The sequence below is a fragment of the Pseudophryne corroboree genome, chromosome 1, assembly GCF_028390025.1.
Source record: "Pseudophryne corroboree isolate aPseCor3 chromosome 1, aPseCor3.hap2, whole genome shotgun sequence".
Lineage (NCBI taxonomy): Eukaryota > Metazoa > Chordata > Amphibia > Anura > Myobatrachidae > Pseudophryne > Pseudophryne corroboree.
In genome coordinates, this window is record NC_086444.1 from 505,230,038 (window position 1) to 505,250,227 (window position 20,190).

The 20,190-nt window shown below is 38.9% G+C and overlaps 1 protein-coding gene across 1 annotated transcript in view; it reads left to right on the forward strand.

Moving 5' to 3' along the window:
• The window catches only part of ALDH1A1 (aldehyde dehydrogenase 1 family member A1), a 104,165-nt gene that overhangs the window by 46,077 nt on the left and 37,898 nt on the right, over positions 1-20,190 (forward strand). The window contains exons 3-9 of the mRNA XM_063913878.1: positions 775-915; positions 4,754-4,883; positions 7,495-7,556; positions 8,633-8,761; positions 12,087-12,200; positions 16,604-16,706; positions 19,315-19,499. Coding sequence (XP_063769948.1) covers positions 775-915; positions 4,754-4,883; positions 7,495-7,556; positions 8,633-8,761; positions 12,087-12,200; positions 16,604-16,706; positions 19,315-19,499 — 864 coding nt within the window. The remainder of the gene's footprint in view (positions 1-774; positions 916-4,753; positions 4,884-7,494; positions 7,557-8,632; positions 8,762-12,086; positions 12,201-16,603; positions 16,707-19,314; positions 19,500-20,190) is intronic.

Consider the following 20,190-nt stretch of genomic DNA (forward strand, 5'->3'; position numbering starts at 1 on the left):
GAGCCTTTATTGATCCATAGTCAGGGATGTACAGCTTTTAAGTATAAAAATTCTTAATATTTGGCTTCCTTTCGGTAGGGCCTGTTTGACTCTTGTAGTCAGCGATTCACACTTTATGGAGGTACAGTATGTCCCAAATAAGTCCTTACACCTCCTTAGTGTTGTGTTTCCCTCTATTTGGTCAGTGCAGTCCTGGAGTCAGAAAAGCAATTGCCCTAGGGGGGTATGGTTGGTGTGTGTGTGTGTGTGTGTGTGTGTGTGTGTGTGTGTGTGTGTGTGTGTGTGTGTGTGTGTGTGTGTGTGTGTGTGTGTGTATGTATATATATATATATATATATATATATATAATCTCGAATTGAGTCCCACATCAGAATCACTTTGGGATTACGAGTCTCTGCTCAGCTCAGTTTGGAGATCAATTTTAACAAACAAACTTGGGTTTTGAATAGAATGTAAACAGGTCCAAATTACATGATTTTAGCTGTTTTAGTTACTTGTATAGTTTTTTTTTTTTTTTTTAAAGGAATCCAAATCGGAACCAAAGACTGAATGTGAACCAAAATGCTTGAGGGTGGTTTTGAATAAATCTAAAACCAAAACACGATGATTCAACTAAAACCAAAAACGTGGGGGTTCACACACATCTCTAATAACAACACTTTAATCTTAAAATGTTAGCATGTCTCTAATAAGTAAAAGGTGTGTTGTAATAATAAACCACATTTTATTACAAATGTTTTCTGTATATTACCTAAATTATGTCTTTGCTCTTAGGAAGATGTAAATAAAGCTGTAAAAGCAGCAAGAGAGGCATTTGCGCTGGGGTCACCATGGCGAAGGATGGATGCTTCAGAAAGAGGAAAGCTTATGAATAAGTTAGCTGACCTAGTTGAACGTGACATCTTAATTCTCAGCGTAAGTGATTTACATGTGATGACATTGCAATAATATGTTTTCGAAAAAAGAAAGAAAAAAATATGTCAGCTATATGAAACAATTTATAATGCCTATATGTGAATATATGTAAACAACTGTAAGCGTTAATACTTTAAGATTAATTCTCAGCATTGATAAATATATATTACTACTGATGTAGTCAGAAAGATCCACAATGCTTGATATAGTATATTTACTGCATAGTTTGAAATTTCACACACATTTTACAATTTGTTTTACAAACCACAATTTCCTGTAGTACATTGCAAATGTATTATAAACTGCACTATGAATTCCAAACACAAATTATCTGGATTGAATCTAGAAGACCAAAAAATGCAGATGTTAGCTTCGCAAAACATGTACAACACAATGAAGTGTACAAGGTCAACACAAACACAACAATTTGATTGAATTTACATAAAAATGTTACAGTTCACCAAAGTTTACTTTATAATGTAATTGTACTGTATGTTTGCCAAACTGAAATATTTCAAGTGCAACACACTAATGTATGTGGTTATCTTTGATGTAGTGTTTAGTGTTACATACAGTAAGTGAGAAGTAGTAATAAGGTATTAAAAAGTGTTACATTAGTAAAAAGCAATTTAAGAACCTACTTTTTAGCATTTAAAATGGTTTTTACTAATACTTATCACCTATGTAACAACTTCTCATTAATGTAACACTTTCTAATACCGAAACTGCAGCTACTTGTTAGGTTGATGCCTTGAAGTGGTGGATTATGCTGGCCCCTGGGGAATCCCATGCTCTGGACTTGAAATTTACGAATGTTAGGGACACACCTGATTAAGTCACCTGGACGTGGCAGAGGGGCCTATATTTTTGGTCAGCAATTATGCTAAGAACCTCACTTTTATTCCATGTTAAATTGCAGAGTTTTCTTTATAATTGTACTGATTACAAGTGTTCTTAGTGTTTAGAGCAGAGGTTCTCAAATGCGGTCCTTAAGGTACCCCAACGGTCCATTTTTTAAGTATATTCATGCTTGATCACTGGTGACTTCATTAGTACCTCAGTCAATTTGAGTTAACCATCTGTGCTGAGCCTTGGATATACAGTACTTAAAACCTGGACCATTGGGGTGCCTTGAGGACTGCATTTGAGAACCTCTGATTTAGCATGTGCATATGCATTTTCTATCTTTTTTTCTGTACAATTATGTATTCCAAACCCAGGGCTGTCTTAATGTTTAGTCACACTGTGTAAATGCCCAGGGCTCCACGATTCTAGGGTCCGTCGAAGGCAGGTAGAGAATGCTGCCTGGGTGCTCTGATTGTGAATTACACAGCTTTCAGCCAGATAGTGAATGGCTGTCAGCATGCTGATTGGTGGATGGCTGGACCTATCCACCAATCAGAGTGCTGACAGCCATTCAGTGGATGGTAGCATGTGAAGAGATGGCGCATTCTTGTGTCTGCAGCCACAAGAATGTTTCATGTACATTTTGGATTGTCAAAGACACAGTACCATATCACACATCAGGCGTTTTTGTTATCTAAGATTATATTGTAGCAAATCAAGAGTTATCTATACCTTTGTACATATATATATCTATTTAAAACATTCATGTGTTATTTATCATATCAGTTTACAAAGTAGATTTGCTAGGTCTGCCATAGAGATAGTTAGAAGTTAACGTGGCAATATGTCTTGTTGGTCCAGATGTAAGCTGAGCCAACAATTAATGTAGACATCTCATATAGACATATTGATGAATATACTCCCTGTATTTATTTGAACCGGAAGTAACAGACTGATGCTGTGTTATGTCCCCATTACAATTTATAAATCCGTGTTCTGTCATTACTTATTTGAAGACTTATATTTGAAAACCACAAGTACTAGAAGAGTGGATTTGTGTTTGTTGTCATAAAATTAGATTGACACTTCCTCTGCTTCTGAAGCAGCACTATATTTCAACAATATAACGGAGCCATGGATCATTAGATCTACACTGAAAAGGTCTACAATCAATAAGTCGACTATTAATGCATTAGGTTGACAGGGTCAAAAGGTCAAAATGTAGTAGGTAGACAGTAGAAAAGTTCGACAGGATCAAAAGGTAATGGAATTGGTTGACACAAAAAAGGTAGACACAATTTTTTGGGGGGTATTTTGTCACTTTCCAGCCACAAAATAGCCCCATTACAAGGCTTGCTTCCACTGCACTTGGCACAGGTTACTATTCCTAGTCGTAGTCCACACGGATGGTAAAGTATGAAGAAATTTTTATAAAAAAACAAACTTGTGTCAACCATATGTGTGTCGACCATTTTCATGTCAACCTTTTGAACCTGTTGACCTTTTGGACTGTCTACCTTTTACATGTTGACCTTTTGACCATGCCGACCTAATGCATGTCAACCATTAGTGGTCGACCTATTGACTGTAGACTTTTTATTGTAGATCTATAAACCATATAAATAAGTAAAGAGCATTCACCAAGGGGTTCTGGGGAAATGTATAATTGAAGTTAAAATACAGAGCATGTAATTAAATACCCATCATAATTTCATGTCTGAGCAACTTTGGTAGCTCTCATACTGTAGATATACTGCTAGGAGTTGGGTTTTGCATCCATTTTATTTTATTTGCATTACTGTAGGTATCATTATATGCTTAAAACGTTTGGGCCCTTTTTGTTTATGCATTTTGTATGTGCAATGGGGTGAGGCGAGGCATCAGACTGTAAGAGATCTCACTGAAGACCGAACATGCACACTTAAGTGTATGTGATCTAATCATGTTCTCCATATTGAGTATACTTTAACCACTTGGTGATCAATTACTCCAAGGAAATTTGTCTCCATTGCTACAAGCCATAGTGGATGAATAGTTTACAAAGGTGTAAGTGCATTTTAGTCTCCAGAAAAAAGGCTAATTGTATAACTCAGTAAAATGAGGCACTGTAAAGTGAAGTTAATTCACCTGAAAATGATGTTCTCAAAAACTTGACTACCCTTAGAAGAATGAACAAACCAGGAGTTGTGTTAATGTGCCACCTGGATGTACTTTACTGACCATTTTCTGCATACTGGATAATAGATTCATTCTGTGTTCTGTGTGTATCTTTCTGAGTGTCCCATTTGTGTTTCTGTCTGTGTCTTCCATAAGTGTTTTTTTCTGTGGGTCTCATGTGCGTATCTGTGTGTCTATGTCACTTTTTTGGCCCATGTGTCTGTCTCATGTATGATGGGCAGTTTTTGTGTCCCTTTTGTATTTGTGACATAAGAGAGGTAGGTGACACTGGAACCGTGGTTTTCTATGCCTTTTATCACAATTTTGTTAAATATAAAGACACATTAACTGGTCTATTCATGAAGCAGTGACAAGTGTGGAGAAGTGAGCCAGTGGAGAAGTTGCCTATGGCAACCAATCAGTTGCTACGTATAATTTTATTGAATGCACTTTATAAATGTTACCTCAACAATGATTGGTTGCCATGTGCAACTTCTCCACCTGCTCACTTCTCCACTTTTTTCACTGCTTCATGAATAGACCCCCTAAGTGCTATCAATTTATAATTGTGTTTTTAGATTTATTGCAAAGTGTTAAAATGCATCTAAAAATTAGGGCTAAAATTCATTTTTTACTATCAAAATCTCTAAAACTATGGAGCAAAACAGCCTTTCAGGTACAGTACACTTAACATGGCGTAACTTCAAAATGATTTCTGCTCTGTAAATTCTGTAAATAATATGGTTGTCTTTCAAACATGGAATAAAAAAAATGTTTTGTTGATCACTAATACAAATGAGAAAAACAATAACTGAAGCTTTAATCTGTTTTGCAGACTATGGAATCTATTGATGCAGGGAAGGCATTTGCTGCATCCTACTATGCAGACATACCAGGTGCTGTTAAATCATTGCGTTATTGTGCAGGATGGGCAGACAAAAACCAAGGACGCACAATACCAATGGGTATGCTATTTTTCAACTGCCTTTATATATATATATATATATATATATATAGTATTTTCTCCGACAAAAGGCAGCACTCAAGTGATTAGACAAAAAAGAATAAACAATCCAGTGTGTGTGTGTGTGTGTGTGTGTGTGTGTGTGTGTGTGTGTGTGTGTGTGTGTGTGTGTAAGAGAGAGAGAGAGAGAGAGAGAGAGAGAGAGAGAGAAAGAGAGATAGAATTGTTGAAACTATGTTAGCTTTACTGGGACATCACATTCAAATCACAAACCAACGTTTCGGACCTTTGTACCTAGAGAGGACTGAAACATTGTTTTGTGATTTCAATCAAATCCGGGGAGTGCCTCACTTATGGTTTTTTTTACATTGGAATCTGGGTCTTTGATTAATTTTTCTTTGCAACATGAGTGTGGAACTACGATGCCATTTGCGTCTATGGCGTGCATGTGCCTTAGACGTGAATGTGGTCATGGCAAACAAGGCTCAGATGCGCCTAGATGTAGCCACGATGAGCACGGCTACATCTGTATTTGGATATACAGTATATAATTAGGATGACATATTCACACCTGCCCCTTACAGAAAGGTGTCTTTCATGTGATAAGCTGGTATTATGTTTGAGTTTGTAGGTCCTTATGTACTGTATATAATAACCTGCGAGTTGAATGAAAAAAACGGGAGTATTAAGATTATTATTTTTGTCACTATGTAACACTGATGTGTTATGCTCCAAAATTGACTTCATAGTGTATATGTGCTTTTCTGTCACACTCTGACATACTAAATATAATAAATAAAATAATATTTTTCAGTTGTTTAGCAAATATTTACAGTACTCATGTCACATATGTCACATGAGTCGTGTTACTAACGGTTTGTATGTTACCCCTTTTACTGCACAACTAGTGTCATGCAGCTGCTATGGAGCTTTTGGTGTTTACATTGATTGCATTCAACTGAATTGTATTAGGGGCCTAATTCAGACCTGATCGCTACCAGGCGATTTTTGCACTGCTGCAATCAGATAGTCGCTGCTTACAGGTGGAGTGTATTTTAGCTGTGCAAGCAGAGCTGTACAAACAGATTTTGTGCAGTGTCTGAGTAGCTCAGGACTTACTCAGCTGCTGCGAACACTTCAGCCTGTTCAGCTTGGACACGCCTGCGTTTTTCACTCCCAGAAAACAGTCAGTTAACACCCACAAATGCTTTCTTCCTGTCAATCTTCTTGCCAACGCCCGTGCGAATGGATCCTATGCACAAACCCATTGCTGAGTGGCGATCTGCTTTGTACTCGTGCGACGCGCCTGCGCATTGCGGTGCATACGCATGCTCTGTTTAGACCTGCTCGCCCACTGTACGAAAATGCAGCCTAGTGATCAGGTCTGAATTAGCCCCTTAGAGCAGTAAATCATTATGATACAGTATACTGTACATTGAAAACGTTCCAAATAACAAAGCACCACTATCCTACTGCATATTAACAGCAGCCTCTGGCTTTATACCCACCTACATTTCATGTACTGTATTACGCTAATATTTTTACCTCTATTTCAGTGCATGAAAATGAAAATCACTCATTTTAATGATTATATATAGACTTCCGACAAGTTTCAGATGTTGCCTTGTCCATGCAATGCATTAAATGCAAGCTACATTCAGTGATGTCAACAGAATTACCTTTATTGAATGGAAGTCAAATACAATACATTATTATCATTGCCAAAGAACATTTTTGTAGCGTTAAGAATGGTTTGAATGAATGCAGTACATCATTTATGAAGCCTTAAGCTTTTTCACCATTTAATCAGCATTCCGATGATCATTATGTTTTGGCATTCATTTACAATTATTTCTAGAACAAAGTACTGTACATTAGCACATGCTTTAATTTCAGTCTCTTGACTACTTTTTCAGAAAGTGTGTGCAGGTGTAAACTGATTGTCTTCTTTGATGTACAGAAAGTTGGCTAGAAATATGGCCGACTGTCATTTTTATCTAAGAAAATTCACAGGGGTAAATTTACTAAGATGGGAGTTCTATATAAGATGGGATGTTGCCCATAGCAATCAATCAGATTCTACTTCTCATTTATCTAGCACCTTCTAAAATATAATACCTGGAATCTGATTGGTTGCTGTGGGCAACATCCCATCTTAAATTGAACTCCCATCTTAGTAAATTTACCCCAGAGTATTTGGTCAGTTTGTTTTTTACTGAGCACTATATTATCTGTATCTCTTCAATATGTTGTATATATTAATATAACGTAATCCACACCAAAAAGTAGCTTATGCTATCCACACGTGTGCCACTATTGCTGATTGCTGTCCGATATGGCTATGAACACCCGGATACCTGCTGTTATCAATGTGGACTATCTTTAAAGATAAAATGTGACAATATTTACTGTATCAGCATGTCCACTTTCCCAGTATCACTAGCAAAGTGACAGCATGTGGGGTCATGGTTGCTATGCTTAGCCAGTGAAGGTTTTAGTCACACAGGCTGTAACAATTAATTCGACATACTATAGTCTAACCCAGAAATTTTTATTTACTAAACACTGTTCATAATAATTGTCTTTCATCACATTAATATTTTGTTTTATAGATGGAGATTTCTTTACTTTCACAAGACATGAACCAGTTGGAGTGTGTGGTCAAATTATCCCTGTGAGTAAAGACAGCATTCATGCAGCAGAAGCAGGAAGCATTAATGTTCCTATTAATGTCCCTCATATATATATATATATATATATATATATATATATATATATATATAAATCAATGTTTCGGCGGCATCCGCCCCATTGTAGGTATGTGGTGGAATCTCAGAAACATTTAAGTCTTAATACAGGTTAATTTTTTTGCATTATTGAAGTCCAGTGCAGGTTTTATGGAGTTTATAGATGGGGCCAAGATATAGGCCCCCATTTATCAAGCCTTGCTTGTGATAAATAGCACGGTGATAAAGTGCCAACCAATCAGCTCCTAACTGCCATGTTACAGGCTGTGTTTGAAAAATGACAATTAGGAGCTGATTGGCTGGTACTTTATCACCGTGCTATTTATCACTCTCCAAGGCTTGATAAATATGGGCCATAATTGCATTTTAGCACCCCTAAATTGCTGACTTTGCTGGACCCGACACACAACCTACGTGAGGACAGAAATATTTGTCTATCTGTGTGTCTATCAATCTATCTTTATATACATTTATGTAAAAAGCACCATATATGACACTATGGGGAATGCAGAAAATAGTGTATTAGAAGAAAAATACAACATTAAGGCGTCCATTTACTGTTTATTGAGGTTTAGATTTGATAAATAGAATTTCTTATTGCTGTTATCTGGACAATAAGAAATGAATTCCTGCCAAGATGTATTAAAAAATGACATCCAAGGACAGGTGCTCCAATAGGAGCCCATCCCAGCAATGTGTAAGCTAAAGTGATCGCATCAGGGATCGTCATACTTTCTGCTGCAGACCTACTATGAATGCGTGGTCATTAGACAGCGCAAGCACCAGTGGCTGTTACCAGAGAGGGATCTGGACAGTCCCTCTCCCAGTAAATACTTTTAAAGGTATCCCAATTTTTTAGGTGATTTCCCACAAAATGTGTATAATAAATATGCCCCAAACACATAACTGTAACATGTAAGTGACTGTAAGATGATATAATACTTATGATAGATTATATAGTAAAAACTATTGTTAATAAAAAAAACAATCTTTGTTTCCACAGTGGAATTTTCCACTTGTAATGTTTTCATGGAAAATCGCACCTGCACTCTCCTGTGGTAATACCGTAGTCGTTAAGCCAGCAGAGCAAACACCGCTGACTGCTCTGTACATGGGATCACTGATAAAAGAGGTGAGTATTGTTTGTACAAAAAAAAAATATTGTACTAGAGTGACTTATTAAGCCTCCATTTTGCTTTTGCAAACATGGGCAATATGGATGGTGTAATGGTTAGTATTACTGCCTCACAGCACTGAGGTCATGTGCTTGCATGGGTTTCCTCTGGGTACTCTGGTTTCTGCCCACAAATTAAAAACATACTGCTACTGTAGTTAATTGGATCCTTATAAAAAATGTACTCTAGTGTCTGCATCTACATGTGTTTTGTTTTTGTGTAATTTTATTATCATGACCGTATTGGACTTTGGATGTACTGTATATAGAGATCTGCCAAGCTGGTAAAAAATTGATTTGTGTCAGTCCATTGTACACTAGATATGAGTAATAGTATAATCTCAAAGTGCAAAAGCAATGTGGTAGATGTCCTTTGCTTATGGTCTCAGATAATGTTCAAGGGCAGAAAATGTTCAAGGGTCTATTGTGAGAAAAAAAGGGGGTGTGACCGGAGCTGTGTGGATGTGGCCAGTGCCATGTGTGCGTGTAACCCCTCTTCACACTATCAGCCCCAATGTCTTCCTAAATGTGTACAGGTATAAAATATTACATCATTTTGTAATTTGTTTCATTTTTGCAATAAAAGTTTTATTAAAAATTACCAAAGGCATTTCCTAGGGTGGAGAACAACCACCAAGCAAGGCACTATCAACAATATAGTGGCAAATAGATAAAAAAGAGAACATACTGTAGTTGCTTGAACAAGATGAGTTCAGGATAAACAGTAATTAGTATAGGAAATAATGTAAAAAAGAAAGTAACAAAGAGAGGTAGGACAGGTTGAGGAGGACACCCGGAAAGGAATTATAACAAGTAATGTAACTGACAGGTTGATTATTGGCCACCGTGGAGAATGTCAGAGTAATATTGAGTGTTTCTGAACAGGAGCCAGTGTCCTCAAATGGAGCTGAACTCTCTAATTTTAGCAGCTCCAGACAACATGAGGTTGCATATGGTCACATAGAACTCCAACCTAGAGAACCATTCTGTTATGCTGGGAGGGGAAATAGATCTCCAGTGCACCGGTATGACAGCTAATTGCACTATTGAGATGCTTCTATTTATGAGCTAAAAAGCAGGTTCTGTGCTAACCTCCTCACTCACAATTGCGTAGCAGGTACTCCTGGGAACATTTTGGCAAGAACTGAAAGACATCTATACCAATGGGCAAGGACGTTAAAATGAGTCTCTACCACCAAATAACTTCCCAATAAGACAATGCTGGTCTGTGGGGGCCCCTGAGCAACACACGTTTGGGGGCACCTATCAATAAAATGATCAAAGTAATACATTGGCGATATACACAGGTGTCTGTCCCTTTGAGCTTCTGTTTACCATGATGATGGATATATATTCCTGTGGAGACCTGGAGCTGTAATCCCATCCGCCCCATTGTTAATCTGATCCCAGTCTGGTCAGTGATAGGGAAAGTAGGTTCTAGTGTGTGTCACTTGCTTTTATGAGGATTAGTTTTCATTGCTATGATGTCAGATAAAGAAAGCCTGCAAGCTCAAGTTAGATTTAAATCAAAATATTTTAATGTCTGCTAGGGCTTGATTTGATTTATAGTAGAGCCAATGTTCTTAATGTTTCAGACACATTAAAGCATAACTCTGACAGCCACCACCCATGGCAACCAGGACGGGACTCAGCGCTATTCAGAACAGGCTGGTGTGCTTTTTCAGTGCTCTATTCCCCCAGGGAATCCTGTTATGTGCTGATCACACTCTCATAGAAACAAATACAGTATGTGTAACAAATAAAAGCTGCAAATATGCCATCCTTTAGATATACTAGAAGAATTGACAGTTCTTTTATAAACTCATGCAAGCCACAAACATGAAATTCAGGAATATTAAGGCCAGCAGCATATTATGGGTGATCTTTATACTGCAGGATTCCCTGAAACAAGTTAATGTGACTAGAGTAGTACAACCTTGCATAGCCTGGTACTGATCATCTCTTTTGTAGGGTTATCTACGCCCTTGGTTCTCCAGCCGTGGTTATAGCATTACTGCTGGTTTAATTATTTTTGACTTTTCTGTAATGCTTTGATCTTTTATATATATATATATATATATCTTTTTAGAAAACATCAGTCATCACAAGTTGATAGTGATAACGGCTGTCATATCTTTACCTATACAATACACTCAAGTCCTTTTTTCAGCTAGAAAGAAATCCAGCTAAAGGGTGGAAACGTTTACCCGGTTAATATTGCCTGTTTTTGCATGGAACAAGGAAATACTGAGCAAATATTTGTTAACATTGGAGTTAGACTTTAGATAGGATGTGGCATCATCTGATCCTCAGAGGGTATTTTGAATGAGTGACACTCAGCACAGCATTTTTGTTTGCACATAGTATATGTGGAACTCAAAATAAATATATATACTAAGCTACAATTTTGCAGCCATAGTTTTGCTCTGTTGGGTCTTCTTTAACGCAGGCCCCTAGCACTTAAAATACTTTTTTTTTTATAGAAACATATAATGTGACGATAGATAAGAACCACCTGGCCCATCTAGTCTGCTCCTTTTTGTACCATGTTTATCTCAAACCTTATTTGATCCTTATTTCTTTGTAGGGATATCCTTATGTCTATCCCATGCATGTTTAAATTGCTCTACTGTCTTAGCCTCTACCACGTCTGATGGGAGACTAATCCACTTGTCCACTACCCTTTCTGTGAAGTAATTTTTCCTAATATTTCTCTTGAACCTCCCCCCTCCCCCCCTCCAGTCTCAGTGCATGTCCTCGTGTCCTATTGCTTCTCTTCATTTGAAGAATGTTTCCCTCCTGGATCTTTTTAAAACCCTTGATATATTTGAAAGTTTCTATCATGTCCCCACTTTCCCTTCTCTGCTCCAAACTATACATATAGAGATTTTATAGTCGTTCTGGGTATGTTTTGTGATGTAGGCCATGCACCATTTTAGTTGCCCTTCTTTGTACAGTCTCTAATATGCTTTTGAAGATATGGCCTCCAGAATTGAACACAGTATTCTAGATGAGGCTGTACCTATACAGTGGCATTATTACTTCTTTCTTTCTTCTGCTTATTTCTCTCCCAATACAGCCAAGACTCGGACTAGCCTTCCTCATGGGTACATTTAAGAAAGGTCAACAATCTCACTGTTACTTCTGTTTAGTCACATTTTGGTGAATTCAATTTCAGATTTTGAGACTATCTATGTGGAGTAAATGTGCTCATGGAAAGTGTCCTAATGGATAAAAGTCCAGTATACTGTAATACATATTCTATTTAATTATTCCTATTTAGGCAGGTTTCCCTCCTGGAGTAGTGAATATTGTGCCTGGCTTTGGACCCACAGCAGGAGCAGCTATATCACATCACATGGACGTGGATAAAGTAGCTTTCACAGGATCTACTCAGGTACCATGGTTCTGCTAATGTTCTTCTGGGTTTCATTATATATTTGTTTCAATTGTTTTTTGTTGTCATCACTTTGTTTGGGTAATCCACATCACTGAGTTCTTGTAACAGGTAATGTTCTACACAATAGATATGAAAGCACCTTAACCCTTATATGGCATAAATAGAAGAAATAATAGGGGAGGATATAAAAATATGTATTATAATTTTATTTATATGTTTATAAGGACAAACATGTAGGGAATCCAATCCTTGTAAAACATGTCAAGTTAATATATGCATAGCATAGATGTAATAAACCAACAAACATGTCAACCCCTTATACTTGCCGTAGAAACCTGTGCATATGTAATTTTGGCATTAGTGCTAGAATTTTACAGGCCAGTTGCTCTCTAAGTGTTATGCACACCAGTGCCAGCAGGAATGTACTGGTGTCTGAACGGAGAGAGATGCAAAACAAATGAACTCACAGACAGACAGGGGAATATGACATTACATACACAGAAGGTGATAGGGTAACAAAATAAACACAAAGTGAACAGAGAAGCCCAAAGGCTAAGAAACTGGGTGTCTCCCTAGTATTAGGAATGCTCAGATGGAAAGAAGCGAGATGTTGTGATTTAATACGTAGAGAACCCGAAATGCTGTTGCTAAGGGCAACAGCAAAACCCTAAAGGGTTACCAACGGGTGTGGCAGTAAACTCCTTGGTCAGAGATGGAATAATAGACACAAGGAGAGTCTCCACAATCCTAGTCCTCACTTGCAGTGCACTGGTTCAGCTTACTGCCACTAAACTGACACCTGAACACCTTGCACAGTGAGAAAGGATTTTGGCAGGCAAGTCTGAGAATACAGCCGCAAACTTGCTAGGTTCACAGAGTAGCAAAAGAACCCCAGCAGGTTAAACGACTGACTCCAGTCTTACTGCTAGGTCTGGATTGGCAGAGTGTAATACCAAATCCCAAGGCCTATTTGCAGTAAGCAACAAACAAATACAAAGTTTACACAGTACTAGCTAGCTTTCAGGAACTGACTAACCAACAAAGATTCAGCAGCATCTGCCTAACCTGAGAAGAGGGTTTATATAGCAGGTGCTGTCCACGCCCCACTCAGACCTCACAGACTGTGAGCACAAAAACCAGCACCGGATCCCCTGCCGTGCACAGAGCCTGTAACCACTGCACAGCAAAAGACCCGAACCGGAGTATCAGCTACGCTCAGGTTACTCCGCTAGCACTTGTCTCCCGGTTGCCATGACGACGTGGCAGCACAGAGCAGGAGACCCTAACACTAAGTGGGATATATACAGCCCACTGTATATCCTGGGGGAGAGGGAAAGGTGAGATATGAGATATGCTCATCAGCTTAATGGGGACCACTTTGGTTGATCTTTATCTAATGTACAAAGCTCAGATTCAGAGGTATACTGAAAATTCATAAAAATAGGCTATGGAGGAACAACATCCATTTAGAGATGTACAGTATGTATCCACCCACCCAGGACTTCTGTAGATATGAGTTTTTACTGTGACCTACATGTAGTGTGAGATATTGATGCAACCTAACATGGTGCTTAGGAATAAAACATACTGTAGAGAGCAAGAAAATATCCATGGTTATCTAAGAAGGAGTACTCCATTTTTCTGTCATACAAGATGGGGGTACATAAATATGCAATTGTCTGGTCATTCTTTCAATATTAGAAGTACGGCAAACAATTGTATAAGTTTATATGTAGTGCTGATGTAGCGTTAGCCAATAATAAGGTGGAAGAATCTTATGTACTGTTTAATTTTTAAAGGTTCGACCACCTGATCTCATAGAAGCCCATACACACTGTGCTATAGTCAGCAGGCAGCTGACAGGGGGGTTACATTGAGGACACACAGCATAGCTGATCGGGAGAGTTTACCCAATCAGCCGCTGATTGTATATTTGGGTACCCAGCTTAGAAGTGCTTTAGAGGCCAGACAATATGTGAGTGGAGGGGGATTGCTTGGGCTCACTTATAGCATTCCTGGCATATCTATCTATTCCATGTGGTCTGAATTTCTGTTGACATTGGAGCAAATAATAAAAGGCTTTGTGCAGCATTACAAACTGCTGCATGCCTATGGTTCGGGAATACACCTGGCATAATCAGAAGCTTACTTAGCACAGTAACCAGTTCAATATTTACTTGTGGAACAGTAGAGACCAGCTCAAAGCGTTTACTCTGAGATGGGAACACCCTTCTCTAGTAATCAATCAGTATGCAGTTTTTGTCAGTCTATACTGAGTGAGAAAGAATAGTCTTAAATATTTAATCTTTGGGCATGACTCTATTTAGGACTTAGCAGAGATGTTGGATGTAGTGGAGTGATGGTTTTCATTTGTTCAAGTGTCTGAATTGCACTGCGCAGGAAGTCCAATTTTGTATGTATTGTAAAGAATTGCAGCACAATTTTGGATGTACAGTAGCTTGGGATCAGTAGATCAGAGTTCCATCAGTAGAGATCAGTTGCAGTCAATCATAAGATATGTACGTCTTCTGCAGTTGGAGGCTATTAAACTCAGCTCTCCAAGGGTATTCACAACGTGATGGGTTGCTCGATCCATTTGTATATACAGATCTGCCAACTACAGTAGTACCGCAGACAAGCTGAAACTTTCTGTGCAGATACAAATCATGCTACATGAGCTGTTTTTTCTAAACAGGATTTCCTTGGCTCTATTCTTTGCTCCTGTGCATGCCCTATTGTCTAAACTTGTTGTTGAATTGCATAGGAATAGTTTTATAATAGGAGACAAGCCTCGCTTGAAACTCACTTGAAACCCCACTGTTTTTTTTAAATGGATGAGTTTTACGGAGGTGTGGAGGGGTTTGCAATGGACCCATTTGTATGACATAACTAAGATACTCTTGCATCTTCCTTGAAACCTTACAAATCATGAAATCTCGATTGCATACTTATGTTCAATTCATCTGTAAAAATGAGAACAATGGTGACACCTCCCATTTTACTAATACTTCTGCAAGCATTGGTACCAAAATGCTTTTAATTGTTATATATTAAATTATGCCAGGCACTACTGCAAGACACAATGGGGGTCATTCCGAGATGTTCGCTCGCAAGCTGCTTTTAGCAGCTTTGCACACGCTAAGCCGCCGCCTACTGGGAGTGAATCTTAGCTTATCAAAATTGCGAACGAAAGATTCGCAATATTGCGAAAAAACTTCTCTGTGCAGTTTCTGAGTAGCTCGAGACTTACTCTGCCAGTGCGATCAGTTCAGTGCTTGTCGTTCCTGGTTTGACGTCACAAACACACCCAGCGTTCGCCCAGACACTCCTCCGTTTCTCCAGCCACTCCTGCGTTTTTCCCAGAAACTGTAGCGTTTTTTCACACACTCCCATAAAACGGCCAGTTTCCGCCCAGAAACACCCACTTCCTGTCAATCACATTACGATCACCAGAACGAAGAAAAAACCTCGTAATGCCGTGAGTAAAATACCTAACTGCATAGCAAATTTAGTTGGCGCAGTCGCACTGCGGACATTGCGCATGCACATTAGCGACTAATTGCTCCATTGCGAGAAAAAAATAACGAGCGAACAACTCGGAATGACCCCCATTATTCTTTATTAAAGTAACTAGAAGAAACATTATAAAGATGAAGTTGGAAAAAAATATATAAAATCTCCAAAAATTAATCTCTGTAATGACCTACAAATATGTATGTTTTCCCGGTATGGTAAATGGTCTGCCTTTATGTCACTGCAATTTTACATGATCAATTTGGACAGTGGTCATTATGTAATTACAACCACGCCAAACACCAGAACTCGGTTGATGTAATGATGATAATGAGACATTCCATGTTCAGGGTATCCGGACTCTAGGTCAACACCAATTAGGTCAACACCCATTAGGTCAACACCCATTGGTTGACAGTGGATTAGTCGACACTAGAAATAGGTCAACATGGCTGTTAGCTCGACATGAGCAAGGTCGACATGAAGAAAGGTCAACATGAGTTTTTCACATTTTTTGTGGACTTTTTCATACTTTACGATCCACGCGGACTACGATTTGGAATGGTAACCTGTGCTGAGCGCCGTGGTAGCTGAGCGAGGCACCTTGCCCGTAGCGCACTAATTGGGGTTCCCGGTCACTTGACGGAGACAACTACACAAAAAAAAATTAAAAAACCCTAATGGCCATGTCGACCTATTTCTAGTGTCGACCTACCCACTGTCAACCAATAGGTGTCGACCTAATGGGTGTCAACCTAATGGGTGTCGACCTTAAGTCCCATTCGCCATTTTCAGATAACTAAAAATTATTGGAACTCAATCGAAGGAAGAATTTTATGAAATTCATTTATGTATATATTTGTTACAGTACTTGTTTTATGTTTTAGGTAGGACAGCTAATAAAAGAAGCAGCTGGAAAGACTAACCTGAAGAGAGTTACTCTGGAACTTGGAGGAAAAAGTCCAGTTATCGTTTTTGCAGATGCAGATTGTACGTAGCCTCAGTCTGTCTTCACTTTTTTTTTTGCTGAAATTAGCTTAATGGAGCACAACAATATTGCCGGCAATATTTTCAATCACATGTAGCTAGAAAACCATGGATTTCACCCATGCATATATATAAGTACATCATGCATTTTCCAATCATTTATTAGCGCCCTAGGGGGTCATTCCGAGTTGATCGCTCGCTTGCAACTTTTTGCAGCACTGTGATCAGGTTAAATCTCGTCAAAACCGTGCATGCTTATGCACCACAATGCACAGGCGCGTCGTTCGGGGACAAAGAGTATCGGTGCTGGGCGATGGATTTAACAAAGAATCCATTTGCACAGCCGATATCAAGAAGATTGACAGAAAGAGGGGGTTTATGGGTGTCAACTGACCGTTTTCTGGGAGTGTTTGGAAAAACGCAGGCGTGTCCAGGCGTTTGCAGGGGGCGGGTGTCTGACATCAATTCTGGGACCAAAAAGACTAAAGTGATCGCAGCGGCTGAGTAAGTCCAGACCTACTCAGAAACTGCAAAAAACTTTTTTGTGCCGTCAGCTGCACATGCATTCGCACACTTGCAAAGCGAAAATACACTCACCCATAGGCGGTGACTATCTGATCGCAGCACAGCAAAAAGTTGCTAGCGAGCGATCAACTCGGAATGACCCCCATATGCATTAGCAGAACACAATTAAGCCTGACATTAAAATGAGAGCTAGATTTAGTAAGCATTTACTATGGTTAATGCATTAAGTTCATTTATAGCATTAGAATGGCAAATAGAAACCCATAACTATTGGTATAAAGATTAAATTTTTCATTACATTAATTCTTTATTCCATTGGTCTTAGAAGAGAGTCACTTGATGCCAAATCTATTCTATGGGTCAAGGACTAATATGATAACGACTATTTAGCCTGTAGATTGAAAGTGTCAATAAAACCCTAGTTGTATTTGCCTATTAAATTATTTGTGCTTTAAATCTTTGGGATAAAACCACCAGAATCATGATTGTGTCTGCAAAATGGTTGCAAACTATTACATTTGGCACTGACACCCCTTTCAGACAGATAAAGGGACCCGGTAATTTGCCAGGGCATCCGGAATCAACCCGGGTCCTTTCTCTGTGTGACAGGGTCCACCTGGGTCAAAACTGCAGGGGGCTCTGACTCTGGTCGCAACCAGGGTTGAAACTCCAGCATTCTTGATCCAGATGGACCCTGTCACACAGAGATAGGACCCGGATTAAGCCGTCTTGTCCTGGCAAATTACCGGGTCCAAATGCTTGGCCCAGTATTTTCATCTTCTGTGTGAAAGAGGGTACTGAGCTGGGACTGGGATCCAACCTGCGTTCCAAAAGCCAGTTAAACCAGGGTCCAAGCCCTGGCTTCTGTCTGAAAGGGGTATAAGAGGGATGTTCTTATGTTGTTAATGTCAGTGACTTGTAAGGTACTGCATTATTTGACAGCAGAAGACAGTATGGAAAACAGGATCTTTTTATACAAGGTTCATACAAGGTAGATAAAATAAATGTAAATTTTAAAACACAGGGTAGAGAGGTTCCTGCTCCAAGAGAGCATAGTCTAGAGGAAAATGGAAAGATCTGCAACAAAGTTCTGAGAAAACAGTGGGATAATTCAGCATGTAAAATAATGGGTTGGGTATGGTTTACCGGCGGCCACATAACTACATCCCAAAATAATAGTTCTATTGAAAATAAAAGATGAGTTACTTCATGTATTAAAATCACAGTATCCAATTTAAATTAGCTTATCTTTGAGAATAAGGGCCTATTCCATGTCTGTACACACATATCTACGCAGTAGCGATTTTTCAGGCTATGGATTTGCGAATCATCGCAAGTGAAGCTGCCGCCAAAAATGAATATATGTAGATGCCCACCAGATTCATCACAAAGTCCTCATTATCTGCACACACATACACACCATCAACACAATAATGAAGAACGCTCCCTGAGTGAGTTTATGGTCACACAGACTGGCCACGGCTGGATCTATGTATCTATGCGTACATGATCACAGCTGAAACAGATACACGCCCCAAAAACGGCCATGACATGCCTGAGTTTTTGCCACCACTCCTTGTTACCTCTCCCAAATGGTACCTATTGTCAATCACTTTGTGTTAAAAATCTCACTGAAAACCGCATTGTGTCTGCAGTGTGATCACTTTGCGTGTCTGCAGTGTGATCACGGCAAACATCACCATTGCATACAAACATGAATTAGGCCCTGAGTGCAATGAAAATAAATGTCTGGTTGCAGCAGGTTTAGTGCAGATATTGGGGCAGATGTATTAACCTGGAGAAGGCATAAGGAAGTGATAAAGCAGTGATAAGGGCAAGGCGATAAACGCACCAGCCACCCAGCTCCTGTCAATTTACATATTGGAGCTGATTGGCTGGTGCGTTTATCACCTAGCGCTTATCACTGCTTTATCACTTTCTTATGCCCTCTCCAGGTAAATACATCTTCCCCGTTGTACGTTTTACCAGTATCAGCAAATAATCTTCAATGGTAGTAAAGCTACCAATAGTAGACTCAAACCTACTGTATTCCCTCAAATAATCCAAGCTATATTTCTCCTGTCAGTGGACAATGCATTAGAGCAGACCCACCATGGTGTGTTCTATCATCAAGGCCAATGCTGCATAGCTGGATCCAGGCTATTTGTGGAAGAATCGATTTACCCTGAGTTTGTGCGCAGATGTGTTGAGAAAGCTAAGAAGCGGACTCTGGGAGATCCTCTTGCACCAGGAACAGTGCAAGGTCCTCAGGTTGGTATTTGATATATAATCAACTAAATTAATTATTTGACTAAAGAGAATCAGACAGGGCTTTTTAAAAGTGCATGAAAATACTTGTGGAGCAGCTGCATACAATGCATTATAATTTATTTTTATATAAAGTATGCGGATAAAGTTATGATTTTGAATGAAAAAAACTAATACTAAATAATCTGTATGACTGCAACTGTTACATAGTGACTTTACACATATACTGTAGATGGAGAAACTCATTCAAAGATGTTCTTTGTGTGCAGAGAGCATGCAATTCCGCTGCTAGGAAGCACTGAATATCACATTTCAAAATACCTTTCATGCCTACCATTAAGCAAATCTTTGAACTTCTTTAACAATAAAGGTGAATTTGATGCAATCTTCCTGCATCAGTTTTATAGAATCCTAACAGTAATGATTTTGGGGGGACCCGTTTCATCTAATTTCTACCGATCAATCTGTGGTCCTCTACGAATGTGCATTTGGCTGAGGCCTGAAATGCACATTCATTTTCTGAGTGACAGTGATAGGTATATTTTCCAAATGAAAGTGCCAAAAAGATTCATAAGATTTTGAGATAAATTGGTTTAAGATGTATTATTGATCTCATTTATAATTATATCATTAACAAATATCTTCACCTTCATGTTCTTGACTTCTGGACATTTGACCTGAGAGAAGGATCCGG